At 37.5% G+C, this 15995-nt stretch overlaps 1 protein-coding gene across 1 annotated transcript in view; it reads right to left on the bottom strand.

The window, feature by feature from the left end:
* The window catches only part of LOC150090042 (muscle calcium channel subunit alpha-1-like), a 1145904-nt gene that overhangs the window by 47470 nt on the left and 1082439 nt on the right, over positions 1 to 15995 (bottom strand). Inside the window, exon 44 of the mRNA XM_090389719.1 lies at positions 5479 to 5831. Coding sequence (XP_090245845.1) covers positions 5479 to 5831 — 353 coding nt within the window. The remainder of the gene's footprint in view (positions 1 to 5478; positions 5832 to 15995) is intronic.

Raw genomic sequence — 15995 nt, 5'->3', positions numbered from 1 at the left:
ACAAGTTAGAAGAAAAGTAAGATGCTAGCAGGTCAGCCTTATATTTGGCTGAAATGGCAATAGAACTATCCAGTTTTGACAGAGGTGGGAATAGAGATGGGCAAAAGTTGCAGCCAATAGCTTGGGCAAGAGACTAGAATGCCCAACTACCATTTGGACAAGAAGCAAGTTTATACTCTTAGCCTGTTCAAATGTAGTTTGGACTGATTACTAACTGCTTTACAATTGTTGCAAGCTTTAGTGTAAGCATAAAATGAATCTGGAGATTTGGACAAGAGCCAATTGCGATGTGCAACATTCTTATCTCGAACAGCCTTAGCACATTTATTGGGGAAAAAAATCAAGGTTTAGATAAAGGATGAGATTTCAAGGTGGAGTGTGGAATAAAGGATTTCATCTCTACAAGAATAATTTGACTGACATTATCTGAGCAAATGTTGACATCAGAAGATTTGAAAGAGTAATCCAACCAAAGAAAAGAAATCTCCCAGATCATCCCATTTTTCATTCTTGTAGTGCCAAACAAAATGATTTTTTTTTTTTTTTTTTGGTAGTTGTTGGTGCATCGGCTTCTGTGGCCATATTGCACCTCCCAAGGTTTTTGCAGTACTTTGATCCAAGCCCGAGTCGGAAATCGAACCCGCGACCTTTGGGTTACCGGGCAGGTACTTTATCCACTCGGCTAGCCCGGTCGGCCCAAACAAAATGAGGTTGGAAATGGTCACAAGAGAAAGGCTCCACTGGAGAAGACACCATCATCAAGTTGTGATCTATGGTGCCTAAAGGACCATTCACCTCAACTGTGTACTTAGATGGGTTGTTTGTGAGAAAAAGATGAAGCATGTTGGCTGTATGGTTAGGACTTTCAGGTATTCTCATAGGTAAATGAACAATCTCTGCAAGGTCATAGTAAAATGCAAAAGCCTCAGCATTTTGATTAGCTCAACCCATGTGACTAGAAAATGGAAGTCACTTGGAGTTGTGAACATTAAAATCACCAAAGAAAATTACCTCGCTGTTAGGAAAGTTGGACTGGAGAAAGTCAAGTTTCAAAGAGTTTCAAGAGTCTAAGAGTTCTAGGTGATTAGAGTGGAATTAGGAGAATGATAGAAGCAAGAGATGAATTTGACAGAATGTAGTTGAGAGATTTTGGGCAAGAGAAGATCAAAAAAAGGAGATTCTAAATTACTAATTCTCTGACAGGGAACATCGGAACGGACATATGCACAAGTAGCATCTTTGAAGTGAAAGGAATCATACAGCGAATAATTCAGACAACTGAAATGAGCAGTGGTTGAATAAACTGATAACTGGGATTCTGTTATAAAAAGCACATAGGGTTTGGCAGACTGTAAGTGGAAATGGACATCACTGAGATTAGAACTGAGACAATGAATATTTATGAAATGAACAAGGAAATGTTTGGAAGGTTTAGATCTTTTAGCAGATGTTTTTTCTATTAATTTGACAATTCATGATGTATTCAGATTAATTCACATGGTGTTACTATAATACAAAAATAGGAATATTCACAAAACACACACACACACACACACACACACACACACACACACACACACACACACACACACACACACACACACACACACACACACACACACACACCATGATATATGTCTGCCAGGTGCAAATGTAGGTGATGTTTTGGAGAAGATATCATCTTTTAAGGGCACAAAATGTGATATTGTTGTACACATTGGCACTAATGATATTAAGAGTACAGGTCACTGTTAAAAAAAAGCTGTGAATTAGGGTTGAATTTGAAAGTGTCTGCAATTCTGCCCAGACACGATAGGAGGGAGAATGTGATGAGAGCTTTGTCAATCAATTTGGCCCTGGAGAGTTTGTGCAAGGCTCAAGGGGTAGAATTTTTCTCAGCCTGGTCTGTGCTTGTTAACAGGAGAGACTGCTTCTACAGGGAAGGTATACACTTAAATAGAAAGGGTGCAAGAATTTTTGCTGATGCTGTCGAGGCAGTGTTAGGTGGGTCGGAAAACTGCTAGTTGGGGGGAATACAAGGACTAATAGATTAACAGTAGCCACTGGCAGAGATGAAAGAGATTCTTGCACTGCTTTTATTGGAATGAGTAGCAGCCTGGAAAACAAGATGCAGGGGATTTCAGAGACTGCTGGGAGTCATTGTAGTACAAGGAAACTGCATGGGTTGTGTTAGGGTAGCTAAGAATAGGAACAGGTGCATGTATACTTGCATGTACACTAATGCCAGGAGTGTGGGAAATAAATTTGGTGAATTTGAGGTGTTGGTCAAAACATCAAAGGCAGATATTGTTGGGATATCAGAGATGTGGAGTCCCACAGATATAAGGAATGCAGAACTGGAATTTGGGGAGTACAATGTGTACAGGAAATATAGACAGGATAGGAAGGGAGAAGGGGTTTGCTATTAGTTAAAAAAACACATAAAATCCAAGGAAGTGCAGCCAGTCGACATTGCTGGACAGTGCAGTGTCGAGCCAGATTGGTGTGACATAAGCACTGGGAAATCAAAATTGAGTGTAGGAGTGTGTTATAGGCCTAATGACTCTGATGAGTATAATAAAAAAACTGTACAGAGAAATAGAGTGGGCCAGTAAATCAGAGAGAGTCTTATAATGGGGGATTTTAATTTCCCAGATATTGACTGGAATTTGTGGGTTGTTCACTCACATACTAGCAAGGCTTTTGTGGATTTATTGGACGAGATTGTTTTCTACATCAGCATGTTTGGGAGGCAACTAAAGGGAGTAATACTCTTGATCTGATTATCAGTACTGATTCTTCATGCATTAAGAATCTGCAGATAAAGGAACCACTAGGTGGCAGTAATCACAGCATGCTGAAGTGGGATTTACTCAAAGAGATAACTACCATCAGGAGTAAGGGGAAAAGTTTTTGCTTTACTAAAGGTGACTATGATGGTCTGAGACAGTATTTAAATTCTATATGGTGGGACCAACTGATGATGTTACCAACAGCAAATTCAAAATGGGAAGAATTCAAAGAAATAATCTTGGAAGCTACTAGGCTTTTCATACTAACTAAGAATTATTGTTCAAGGTTTAGGCCTAAATGGATGTCAGATGAACTAATGAGACATGTAGCAGAGAAGAAAAATGCATGGGATACATATAAATTAATGGATTACATGGAAGCCTACGATAGATATAAGCTGGTCTGTAACCAAGTGACAAAGGAGGTTAGGCAGCCAAAGGCAGATTATGAAAAATCTTTGGCAAAGGATGCAAAGAAAAACAGTATGTAAACTTTAGAAGGAAGGGGATGAATCAGATTGGTCCACTTGATATCGATGGTTCAACTGTTGATGATCCTGCTCAGGTGGCTAACAAACTAAATGAGTATTTTGCATCTACATTCACACATGAGGAGTGATTCAGGGAAGGAAATGCCAAAGGCGAACTAAACTCTGGCAGTGAGCTAGATGATTTTGTAATAACTGGGAGGAAAGTGGAGGAGAAATTGTTGAAGATAAACATAAGAAAGGCACCTGGGGTGGATAGAATCTATCCAGTTATATTAAAGGAGGCAGAAAAGGAAGTACGCAAACCGCTAGTCATAATGATGAGAGCTTCCTTGGACTGAGGGGAGCTACCCATGGACTGGAGTCTGCAGATGTGACCCCAATTCACAAAGGAGGATCAAAGGGCAACACAAGTAATTACAGACCTGTTAGTTTAACTTCTGTTCCAAGGAAATTAATGGAGGCACTGGTTAAAGAAGCACTGCAGGATCACCTAAACAAGACTTCAGTTATAGCTCGGACACAAGCATGGGTTTGTTAAGGGGAAGTCTTGTCTGACCAATTTGATTGGATACTATGATGTGGTCACAAAGGAACTGGATGCAGGGAATAACTTTTATATCATATATGTGGATCTTAGAAAGGCTTTTGATACTGTTGCACATGGAAGACTGCTGCGCAAATTGGAGCAGTGTGGCAGTGGAGGCAAATTGCTGCTATGGATAAAGGGATGGTTGAGCGGGAGAAGACAGAGTAGTAATCAATGGACACTGCCTGCTCTTCGTGGACTAATGTTATTAGTGGAGTCCCTCAGGGTTCAATGTTGGGTCCATTGTTGTTTTCTGTATTTATAAATGATATTGATGATGGTATATCGGGCTTAATGTGAAAGTTTGCAGACGATATGAAGGTTGGCAGGTTTGTTAATGACACTAATGACAGTAGGAAAGTTAAGCAGATAGGCTGAGAATTGGCAAATGAAGTTTAACATTGACAAATGTAAAGTACTACATATGGTAAGCAGTAACCCCAGAATAACATATCAACTCTGTGGTACTACACTGACAGTGGTAGAGAATGAAAAGGAATTTTTCTAGCAGGGATAAGGAGGTGATTATTCCCTTGTATAAGGCAATGGTCAAGCCTCACCTTGAGTACTGCATACAGGTCTGGAGGCCTCATTTTAAGAAGGATGTAGAGTTGTTGGAATGAGTACAGAGAAGGGCAACAAGATTAGTGAATGGAACAAAAGGTTGCTCTTACAAAGAAAGAGCAACCTAAAGTTTTGCAGATTACAATGTTTGGAGACTAGACACCTGCGAGGTGATCTGATTGAGGTTTATAAAGTCTCGAATGGTTTGAGCATTCTCAATGCTGATGGGATTATTCCTCTTGCTCAGAATAATCACCAGAGTATAAATTCAAATTGAGGAAAGACAGTTGTGGGATAGATGTGTAGAAGTTTGCCTTTAGCCAGAGGGTAGTTGACTGGTGGAACAGACTTCCATCTTTTGTTGTGGAAGTTGATAGCCTAAATAAATTTAAGGCTGAGCTGGACAGGTATTTGGAACAAATGGAGGTATGCAGTCGGCAATTTTTTTTTTTTTTTTTTTTTTTCCTGTGGCTGATGCTACAAAGCTTGCTTTCTTGCATCATGTGCCTCTATTAATGCTAATCTCTTCAACATAGTAATTCCCTATTTTGAAATTCTATGTTTATGTTTACAGTAATATGCTTAAACCTGCTGCAGCTTTGAGAGGCATTCTGCTTTTATTCAGTAAGGATTTGTTGAATTTTAATAGAGAAATTGTGCCAAAAAATTACCTAACACAAGTTATTCCTGAGTAAAATAGTAGTAACTGGTTTATTCTGGAGTAAATGGTTTTTCACATGTACAACAGCAGAAGACAAATAAAGAGAGAATCAAAATTATCCCCATACAACTAATGATAGATAAAAGGAAATATTGTCACATATCAGTGGTGACATTACAAGAATTTTTTTTTTTTTTAAACTTTGAAATCAAGTCCCTAATAATAAGCTGCATGTTAAATCAAATTTTCAACAAAAATCAAAAGTTATAATTTAGTTCAAAATTTTTTATTATACATATTTAAATAAATTTTTACATTTATATCTTACTATTTTATGGAAATAGCAATTAGAGGAAAGAAAAGAAAAAAAAAATACAACAATACCATGGTAGGAGGCTCTATGGGCAGGGATGAAGTTTGGGCCATCTTGCATAATTCGAGTCTGGTATCCAATGTCCCCATCAGGAGTAAGACCAGCTACAGCCATGGCAGGAACTTGGGCAAACCTGAGGGATGCAGCAATGCGACTCATAATATTCGATTCACTGCTATCAAGGGAATCAGGCAACTGCTGCTCCTGGGAACCTCCTCTGACTAAGATAGGCTGCTCGTGACTGTCCTGCTTGGTCAAACAAGGCAGGCGGAAGGAACCTACCCCACCGCGACTGATGAACTTTCGAGGTGGAGGGGTGGGAGGTTTCAGTCCATTCTGGTCATCTGAATCATCCAGTGATAAACTGATAGTGAAATATGATCAAAGGGAGGTAGGCATATTAGTAAGTTATGGACATATTAAAAACACAAGATAGTAGAGATGAAAGGAAGGATAAAGTTCATGTTAAAAATTTCATGCATAAAAACTTTGGACTTTTATATGTAACTCCATAACATTAGATGTTATAAAAACAAAAAAAAAAAAAAAAAAAAAAAAGACAGACAGATTTAGTGATTACTAAACAGCGTTTCTGCCAGATTTAAAACTATCCCCTTCATGCAATGAATTCATGGCTCAGAGATGTGCTCTTTGAAAATTATTTTATATTAACTTAAAAAAGAAATTGTACACATAATAACCACAATTAAAATATGGAAAAATGCATGTTATTGCAAAAATATATTTTAATTTCTATTAAAATATATTGAATAAAATTTCACAATAGAAGTTACCTCAATTATGAAACAGAATACAATATTTTGATTTACTAACTTTTTTTTTCCAACTTCAGAAACACCACTTTTTGAAAGTAAAATGAAATAGAATGAGATACAGTACAACTCTCATTATAATGCTGCTGCTTACAGTGCCTCCTACTTTTAATACTCTTTTTCTGGCCTAATGATCAATCCTATGAAATCTCATTCATTTTTAATGATCTATAGTGACTGTAAAAGCATTATAATGAAAATTTACGTACTTTCAAAATTTATGTATTTAACACAACTGTATGTACATATATGCAGGATTTATACCAAAATCTGTGTAGTGATTTTATATTTCTGTATTTCTTAAAGTAATGATTTTTTTTTTTCTTTTTATAGATTAACCCTTCAGTCGCTGCATGGTTGACAATTCATGCTGCATTGTGGTTCATTGTTGATTCCAACAGTTATTTTATTTTGACCTTGTTACGATTTCAGGCCGCCGTAGCCTAGTGGTCAGGTGCACAAGTACATGTGCCTTGATTGACCGGGGTTCAAGCCTGTGACTGCTGAATACAGTGTTGTTTCTTGTATTCTGTCTATCTTGTGAACTCCTCTGACCCGTTTGGTCGTCCTGGAGTATAAACAGAAAAAAAAAAAAAATTTTTTTTTTCACTTAGATTTTAAAGTATAGTGTCCTCCTTTGCTCTCATTTTATTTGTGTAAGTAGATTTTGCCATGTTGTTTTCTGAAAGAATTAGAGTAGATGATTTTAGTGCCAAGAGTGAAGCACAACTGTTACAGTGGATAAATGAGGGTATGTATATACACAGTACAGTAAATATTCTGTATATTTACTGTAATAAAATATTATTATTTCTCAAAAGAAATATTTCTTCAAAATATATAGTACACATATCATGGAAACCAATATCTTTACTCTGTGTTCAACATATATGAAATACTAATAAGTATTCTATTAGTATTGAACATCAGATTATTCCATGATGAATCTTCTATAAACAATAATCTATTGATTGTTAGAATAATCATAACTGAATCAAATATTTATTGTATCAGTTATGATTATATATATATATATATATATATATGATTATACATTGATGCTTGATACAAATATTCCATCAATCTTTGAACATTACAGAGATTATTCATGGCTGTCCTTTTCTTCCAGAAACTTAAAACCAGTTTATGATGTCTCTGAATAGATCAATAAGAACACCTATTATGAAATTACAAAGGGACAAAAAAAATTCACAGGCTTAAAAATGAATTTTAAACTGGAGGATAGTCATCCACATGACTAAAGGTGTCATGAAAGGTCACATGACTACCGAAGGATTAAAAAGGGTAAAATTTTTATAAGAGAGCTAGATAATTCCACAGCATACTTGAATTATAGAAATATATGTTACAAAACAAGTGATCTACTATCACTATTCTAAGATTATACTAATGAGAAAATGGTATGAACATCTCCTTCTCAGTATGTTATATTAGTATGTGGCAAGATTGTGAAAAAAGTGGTATAGTTAGTACAGATCGACCGTCACTAGTCCGGCATTGTTGGGACCTGTGGGGTGCTGGATCACCAGTGGTTAGATTAGCACATACTTTCCCCACAGCTAACCACCTCATCCTACCTTTAAAATACCCTGTAAATCAGTACAAGTTGGTTAATAAAGGAAAAAGAAACATTAAATGAAAAGCAAGTGAAATTTTAATGAACAGGTAAAATAAAGGGTACAGGTACAGTAATTCTGTTGATCTGTTGACTTATGTAAGAAAGTTCACCATGGCCACTTCCAAAGTGAAGAGCTGTAATTTACAACTAAGCAGAGTTAAATATCAGGAAGTGAGGACTGTCAGGATCACCATCTTAATCTTGAAAGGTGACTGAAACATCAGGAACTGGTATTGAAACTGGCACAACATCTTCTTCAGGAACTGATGATGATGATGGTGGCAGCACATCTGGGTGAGCTCCTCTGTTGCACTATTTTTAGCTTTTTTTTTGAACATATCTTTCAGGCTAAGCTGTTCATATATTTTGATCTTTCTTTGATTAGTTTATCTTGCAGCATGTAAACATTCATTATTTTTGTTCAGTTATAAAACTGCACTACTCTAAAGGTTATAATGATTTATGCACCAACATCGATTTATGCTTCAACCTCTTCATCATGATGATGAAGAGGTTGAAGAAATGTACACTGAAATTGAGAGTCTTCTAGATGAGCAGAAAACCCACTACACTATTATTATGGGGGACTTCAATGCTAAGGTTGGAAAAAGGCAAAACAGCACAGAAAGAGGAATAGGAAATTTTGGAATTGGTGAAAGAAATAAAAGAGGTGAAAGACTTGTGGAATTTGCAGAATCTCAAGGACTGTCAGTAATGAACACTTTTTTCAAGAAAAGGGTGAACAGAAAGTGGACATGGAAGAGTCCAAATGGATTAACAACTAATGAAATCGACTTCATCCTCACTAACAGAAGATATATTGTGAATGATGTTACCGTGCTGAATAAGGTAAATGTTGGAAGTGATCACAGAATGGTAAGATGTACACTTGATATAGATGTAGGAAAGGAAAGGAAAAAACTGACTCGAGTAAATAATACAAAGGTCTTTGAAATAACAGAGGAGGAGAAAAAGCAGTATGTACTGGAACTTAAGAACAAGTTTGAGCTTCTGCAGACTGCTCAGGACCAAGATATCGACGAGGAATATTACAACTTTCTGAAAGTGATAAAGCCCAAGAAACCTACAGGGAAACAGAAATCCAAAGAAGAAAAAATTAGTCAAGAAACACTTGTCATGATGAACCAAAGACGACAAATGAAGAGCAAGAAAAACACTGACAGGGAGAAAGTTGAGTATACTGAGTTATGCAAAGCCATTAGAAAGAGACTCAGAGAGGACATAAGAAGATTTAACACAAGAAAAGTAGAACAAGCATTAAGGGAAAACAAAGGATTTAAATCAGCAGCCATGAGCAGTAATACAGAAAGACAAATGATACTGAAACTGAAGAATAGCGATGGTGTACTTATAAACAGCAGAGAAGGCATAATTCAAATAGCAGAAGACTACTATAGAGAATTATACAAGGAGCGAGGGAATGATACCAGCAGTGGGGAAGATGGATTGCAAAGTAGCAACACATACGACATACCCGATATTCTTCCTGATGAGGTAGAACATGCATTGAAGAAAATGAAGAATCGGAAAGCCCTGGGGGAAGATGAAGTTACTGTAGAGTTGTTAAAATTGGGAGGAAGAGACATAACACAAAAACTGGCAAGGCTCTTCACAAAGTGCATTAGAAAAGGTGTGATGCCTAAGCAGTGGAATAATGCAATCATAGTTTTGCTGCATAAGAAAGGAGATAAATCAGAAATTGGAAATTATAGACCAATTAGCTTGTTATCCCATATCTACAAGTTGTTCACAAGGGTCATTACTAACAGATTAGAAAGAATACTTGATGAGAATCAACCGAAAGAGCAAGCTGGCTTTAGGACAGGATTCTCAACTATGGATCACCTTCACGTAATATCACAGCTAATGGAGAAAGCAAATGAATATAAAACGCCATTATGCCTGGCATTTGTGGATTATGACAAGGCATTTGACTCCATACAGCATAAGGCGATGTTTCGGGTACTGGAAAGACAAGGCATAGATACTCCATATATTATGATTTTGAAGAAAATATATGAGAGTGCTACATCCTTTATTAGACTAGACAAAGACAGTAGCAAATTTAAAATCGAGAAAGGAGTTCGACAAGGAGACACAATATCTCCGAAGCTGTTTACTGCTGCCCTTGAGGAAGCTTTCAGAAGATTAGACTGGTCGCAGAAAGGAGTCAATGTGAACGGAGAGTACCTAAACCATTTACGATTTGCAGATGACATTGTGGTCATAAGCCACGATCCCAAAGAATTAGAGGAAAATCTTAATCAGTTATGCACAGTTAGTAAGGATTTTGGACTAAAGATGAATATGGCTAAAACAAAAGTAATGATGAACAAGTATGCCACGGAAAGGGAAATAATGATTGAAGGAGCAGTAATTGAAAAGGTGGAGTCATATACTTATCTGGGACAAGTTATTAGCTGTAATAATGATAAATGGCTGGAAGTCAAGAGAAGAATAAATTTTGGATGGATAGCATTCAGGAAATATAGTCACATACTGAAGAGCAATATCCCTGTTTGTCTGAAACGTAAAATAATGAACCAATGTATACTCCCCACCATGACTTATGGAAGTGAAACTTGGGCACTCACCAAAAGAATGGAAGAGAAGCTAAGAACTACACAGCGAAGAATGGAACGAATTATATTGGGAATCAGACTGTTAGATAAGAAGAGAAACACATGGATTAGGCAGCAAACTCAAATAAAGGACATTCTTATCAAAACTAAAGAACTAAAATGGTCTTGGGCAGGACACATAGCTCGAAGACATGATGACAGATGGACTAAGAAAATAACAGAATGGTACCCAAGAGGAGCTAGAAGAAAACCCGGAAGACAAAGGCGGAGATGGATAGATGAAATTCATGAGTTTTTGAGTAGTAAATGGATGGCCAGTGCTCAAAACAGAAGGAACTGGAAAGTTGCTGGAGAGGCCTTCATCCTGCAGTGGATTGAAAATGGCTGATGATGATGACTACTCTAGACCTTTTAGCACTTCACCTGTTAACTGAATTAACCTATCAACAGAGATTCTTTCTACTACATATTCCTCATTTTTATCACTGCTTTCTTCTCCACTATCTTCTTCCTCCAGACTTACAACCATCTGCATGATTTCTGAGTCAGTATAATGATGAACAGTAGCTACAGCATCATCTACATTCATCAACATTTTCTTCATCCCATCTATCCTCAATGCAAGATCCTTGGCAGCAGGATTAGTTAGATCGTGAGTGAAAGAAAGCAGTTCATGTATAATCTGCTTTTCCTTAAACTCTAAATCCTGTAAAGTCATTTGCAGTGTCTTCACCAGGTGCAGACTCAAACATTAAACCTGGCCACAATTTATGCCATCCATTTTTTAGTGTGGATGCCTCTAGAGACTTACAAGCACTGGCAACACAGTAAACCTTATCTCTCACATTAAATTCCTTAAGAAACTCCTGTACTGGTCTGACAGAGTTAACTGCACTCAGTAGGTGCCTCATAAACAGGGAGCGATATTTAGACTTAAGAGAACATAATATGCTATTGTCCAGGGGTTGAATTAATGACATACAATTAGGTAGGAGGTAGATACTGAAAACATTATTTTTTACCAGAAGTTCTGCTTTCAGATGTGTGGAGCACTTGTCTAAAATAAGCATTATCTTACAGTTGTGGTACAAGCCAACAGAGTCACAGTGAGCTCTTGCTTCGGGAACAAAATAGTTTTCAAACCATTCCAATGTAATGTTAGTTGTAATCCATCCCCCTTTGTTGGCATGGTAAATCACTGGAAACTGCATCATACTTTTGAAGGTCCTGGGACGTAAACTTTTGCCGATGACCAGCAACTTACACCTGTGGGTTCCCCACTGCATTAGAGCAGCCCAGCACAGTGACACGATCTTTTGATGCTTTAAAACCTGTTGGTGATTCTGCATCCTCAGTTGTCAGAGCTCTTCTTGGAGTACATCTCCAATACAAGGCAGTCTCATTGGCATTGCAGACCTGCTCAGGACTTAATTTTTCATCAGAAACTAACTTGGAAAACTCGTCAACAAATGCAGCAGCTGCTTCCATGTCTGCTGAACGTTTTTTGCCACACACTGCATGAAACTTTAAGCCATGTCACTGCTTGAAATGCTGAAGCCAACTTTCGCTATAATCACACTCGTAATCTAGTCCTAGTTCTTTATAAAAAATTTTAGCTTGTTTCTTCACCAGATCCCCAGACAGCTCAACATTTTCACTTACGCGGAGCTTAAACCACATAATCAGCACTTTATCCAGTTCTGAACTTTTTCCATCTTTCATTGTTTTCCTTATGCCCATCTGTTTCTTTGATCCACTGTTAGCAAAGAACTGGAGCAATTTTTCTTTCTGTTTCTTTATGTCATACACTGTCAAAGAGCCAATGTTGTATAATTCACACAAGCTTCTCACAGACACACCGCTGTTGAGTTTTTTTCAGAAGTTCAATTTTATCTGTTATGGACAATGTACGGTGTTTGTGCTTTACACCACGAGAAGCACTTCCTTTATGCATTAGAACCATGGCTGTGGCTAAATGTGAGCAGGTTATAATAATAAATGCAGAAAAACAAGTAGGAATGGCTTGCCAGTGTTTATGAGTTTGTGCCAACAGCTGATGTTGCAACCAATGCCACCAAAACAGTAGTGGCAGGTCAGTGTGCCGACCTAGGAAATTTGAAATTACACTTGCAGAAATTATGTCCGAATTAGTGGTGGAACCAAATTATTGGTGGCAGGATTAGTGATGGTTGACCTGTAATAGGAAATGAACAGGAAGAAGGAGGAAAATATTCATCACACTTTGAACTGCTGAAATGATCTAAGGCGAATTATAAAGAAAGACCTCTAGTGCTATCCCAACATAGTACAGCTTTGTCCAAAAAACCTATACCAAATGGTAATGTTACTTATTTAAAAGGAGTCTGCTTGAACTCTTTAGGTAGTTGTAAGATTTTTCAAAACTGATAATATTTAAATTGTTTCACAACATGTGACTATGTGGTGTGAATTTAAGTACTGCACAGTAACTGAGCCATACTTCTTTGAAGATAATTAAAACATGGCATTAATAATGAATGGCAAGAGAAAGGCACACAATCAAAAAATTTTATTTCGCTAGAATTGAAGGATACTAATCTAGTAGATTTGTGATTTCAACAAGGTCTACAAGTAAGAGTGGCGCCTCCGTAGCCAGGTGGGCAGGAGCAGCAGTGCATAGCACATACTTCTTAATTAGACTGGGGTTCGTGCCTGTGACCACCAAATACGGAGGATGTGGAAAGGTCAGGGAATGACCATCGCATATCCCTGGAGCAATATGGCCTTAGTTGCTAATGCTCCTAAAAACCAAATAACAACATAACAACAAGTAAGAGTCACAATCAACATGTTGAGAGAAAAGTTTCCCAAAAGATTAATTCTATGCTAGGGAGACATTAACTGGTCTCAGATTTGATATCACCTAACTTTTTCTTGTGAGATACTTAAAGGAGATGGTATACCACTCAAAACTACAAACACTTAATGAATTCAAAACTACAAATACTTAATGAATTCAAAACTACAAATACTTAATGAATTCAAAACTACAAATACTTAATGAATTCAAAACTACAAATACTTAATGAATTCAAAGGTACTATCAGGGCAGAAATCAATGCTATAACACTTGAAACATTAACTACAGAATGGGAGTCTGGGTGCGAGGTTGGCCTGTGCAGACATTGCTCCTTAAAGCTCTTGAAACAGAGAAGTTTTTCCTGATTTATTTTCTGCTTTATTAGTTTAAATTGTCATATTAACTTATTTTCTAGAGTAGCTTTATATTCCTAGTTACGATACTTAGTTTAAAGTTTAACTTAGACAGAGATTTCGTAGATATTACTTAGTATCGGTAACGGTATCAAATCCACGTGTCACAAATTGAACGAGAGGTCTTTTAACCAAATTTAGTCGATTTATTAACCAATTGTTATATCAAATTATCTTCTATAAGTAGATTATAGACCTAGTCAGGATCCTTAGTTTATTCTAAATTGAGATAGCGAGATTTCGAAGCTAATCAATACTTACGAGTCCGTAGAAATACCGTTCGTGAATTCCCGCCATTTTTACACGATAGCATAAGCTTAGTGTAGTATACTGCATAATATAATATTGTCAATTAATCAGTAAATCTATTAATCTTGATAAACTTTATTGTCAATTAAATTGTATTTTTAACTCTATAAATATATATAACGACTTAATCGTAACAAATAATTAATACATAACCATAGTGGTACACGTGATACGGAAGTTGTATAAAGGGAACACTAGACACCGAAAAAAAAAAAAAAAAAAATATATATATATATAACATAACTGTTTTGGGATATAACTTAAGGATTTAATTTTTGTTTTAAATTTTATTGAATTAAATTGGAATCATGACTCTGACCAGAGCAGCAAAGCAAAAGGCTCAAGCTAATGGGAGTGCTGTGGTTCAGGGGAGAACTGAGGGGGGCAGTTGCCCTCTGAATCACAGTCTATTAAAATGCACTGTTTGCTTGATGTTTGCGGAGCAGTCGGGTACGGGACATGATACTGCCAAGGGGGATGTCTTTGTGTGTGCACGATGTAAGGAGTGCAAGGAAATCAGGCGACAACTCAGCGTTGTTATGGGCCTTTATGAGACCTTGAAGGACAGGGTGGATGCCCTCGAAGGAAATAAATTGAGGGGCCCATCAAGCTCTCAGCTGCCCATATCAACGCCAGAGCTTGCACTTGGTCATCAGGCAACACAGGGGCAGCCCCCTAGGCAGAATGCGCTGGTCCCACAGGAACTAGAAGTTGTTGGTGACTCTATTGTCAGGGAAACGGGGAACATGCTTTGTAAAAAGGATAGGTGGAATAGGACCAGGGTATGTCTGCCAGGGGCAAATGTTGATGACGTTGTAGAGCGGATATCATCTTTTAAGGGCACAAAAGGTGATATAGTTGTACACGTTGGCACTAATGATATTAAGAGTAGGAGACCGGCGGAATTACTTAGCAAATACAGGTCACTGTTGAAAAAAAGCCGTGAATTAGGGTTGAACTTGAAAGTGTCTGCAATTCTGCCCAGACACGATAGGAGGGAGTATATGATGAGAGCCTTGTCGATCAATTCGGCCCTGGAGGGATTGTGCAAGGCTCAAGGGGTAGAATTTTTTTCAGCCTGGACTGTACTTGTTAACAGGAGAGATTGCTTCTACAGGGATGGGATACACTTAAATAGAAAGGGTGCAAGAATTTTTGCTGATGCTGTCGAGGCAGTGTTAGGTGGGTCGGAAAACTGCTAGTTGGGGGGGGATACAAGGACTAATAGATTAACAGTAGCCACTGGCAGAGGTGGAAGTGATTCTTGCACTGCTTCTATTCAAATGAGCAGAAGTCTGAAAAACAAGATGCAGGATATTTCAGAGACTGCTGGTAGTCATTGCGTAACAAGTAAACACATGGGTTGTGTTAGGGTAGTTAAGAATAGAAACAGGTGCATGTATACCTGCGTGTACACCAATGCTAGGAGTTTGGTAAATAAATTTGATGAATTTGAGGTATTGCTCAAAACATCAAAGACAGATATTGTTGGGATATCAGAAAAGTGGTGTCACACAGATATAAGTAATGCGGAACTGGAATTTGGGGAATACAATGTATATAGAAAGGATAGACAGGACAGGAGGGGAGGAGGGGTTATGCTATTAATTAAGAAACACATAAAGTCAAAGGAAGTGAAGCCAGTTGACATCGATGGACAGGGCAGTGTCGAGTCAGTTTGGTGTGACATAAGCATAGGGAAATCAAAATTGAGAGTAGGAGTGTGCTATAGGCCTAATGACTCTGATGAGTATAATAATATATTGTACAGGGAAATAGAGTGGGCCAGTAAATCAGAGAGTCTTATAATGGGGGATTTTAATTTCCCAGATATTGACTGGAATTTGTGGGTTGGTCACTCGCACACTAGCAAGGCTTTTGTGGATTTATTG

This window comes from Mastigoproctus giganteus, chromosome 2 (assembly GCF_048544385.1).
Source record: "Mastigoproctus giganteus isolate SK-2022 chromosome 2, ASM4854438v1, whole genome shotgun sequence".
Lineage (NCBI taxonomy): Eukaryota > Metazoa > Arthropoda > Arachnida > Uropygi > Thelyphonidae > Mastigoproctus > Mastigoproctus giganteus.
This window is presented reverse-complemented; position numbering and strand designations above follow the sequence as displayed.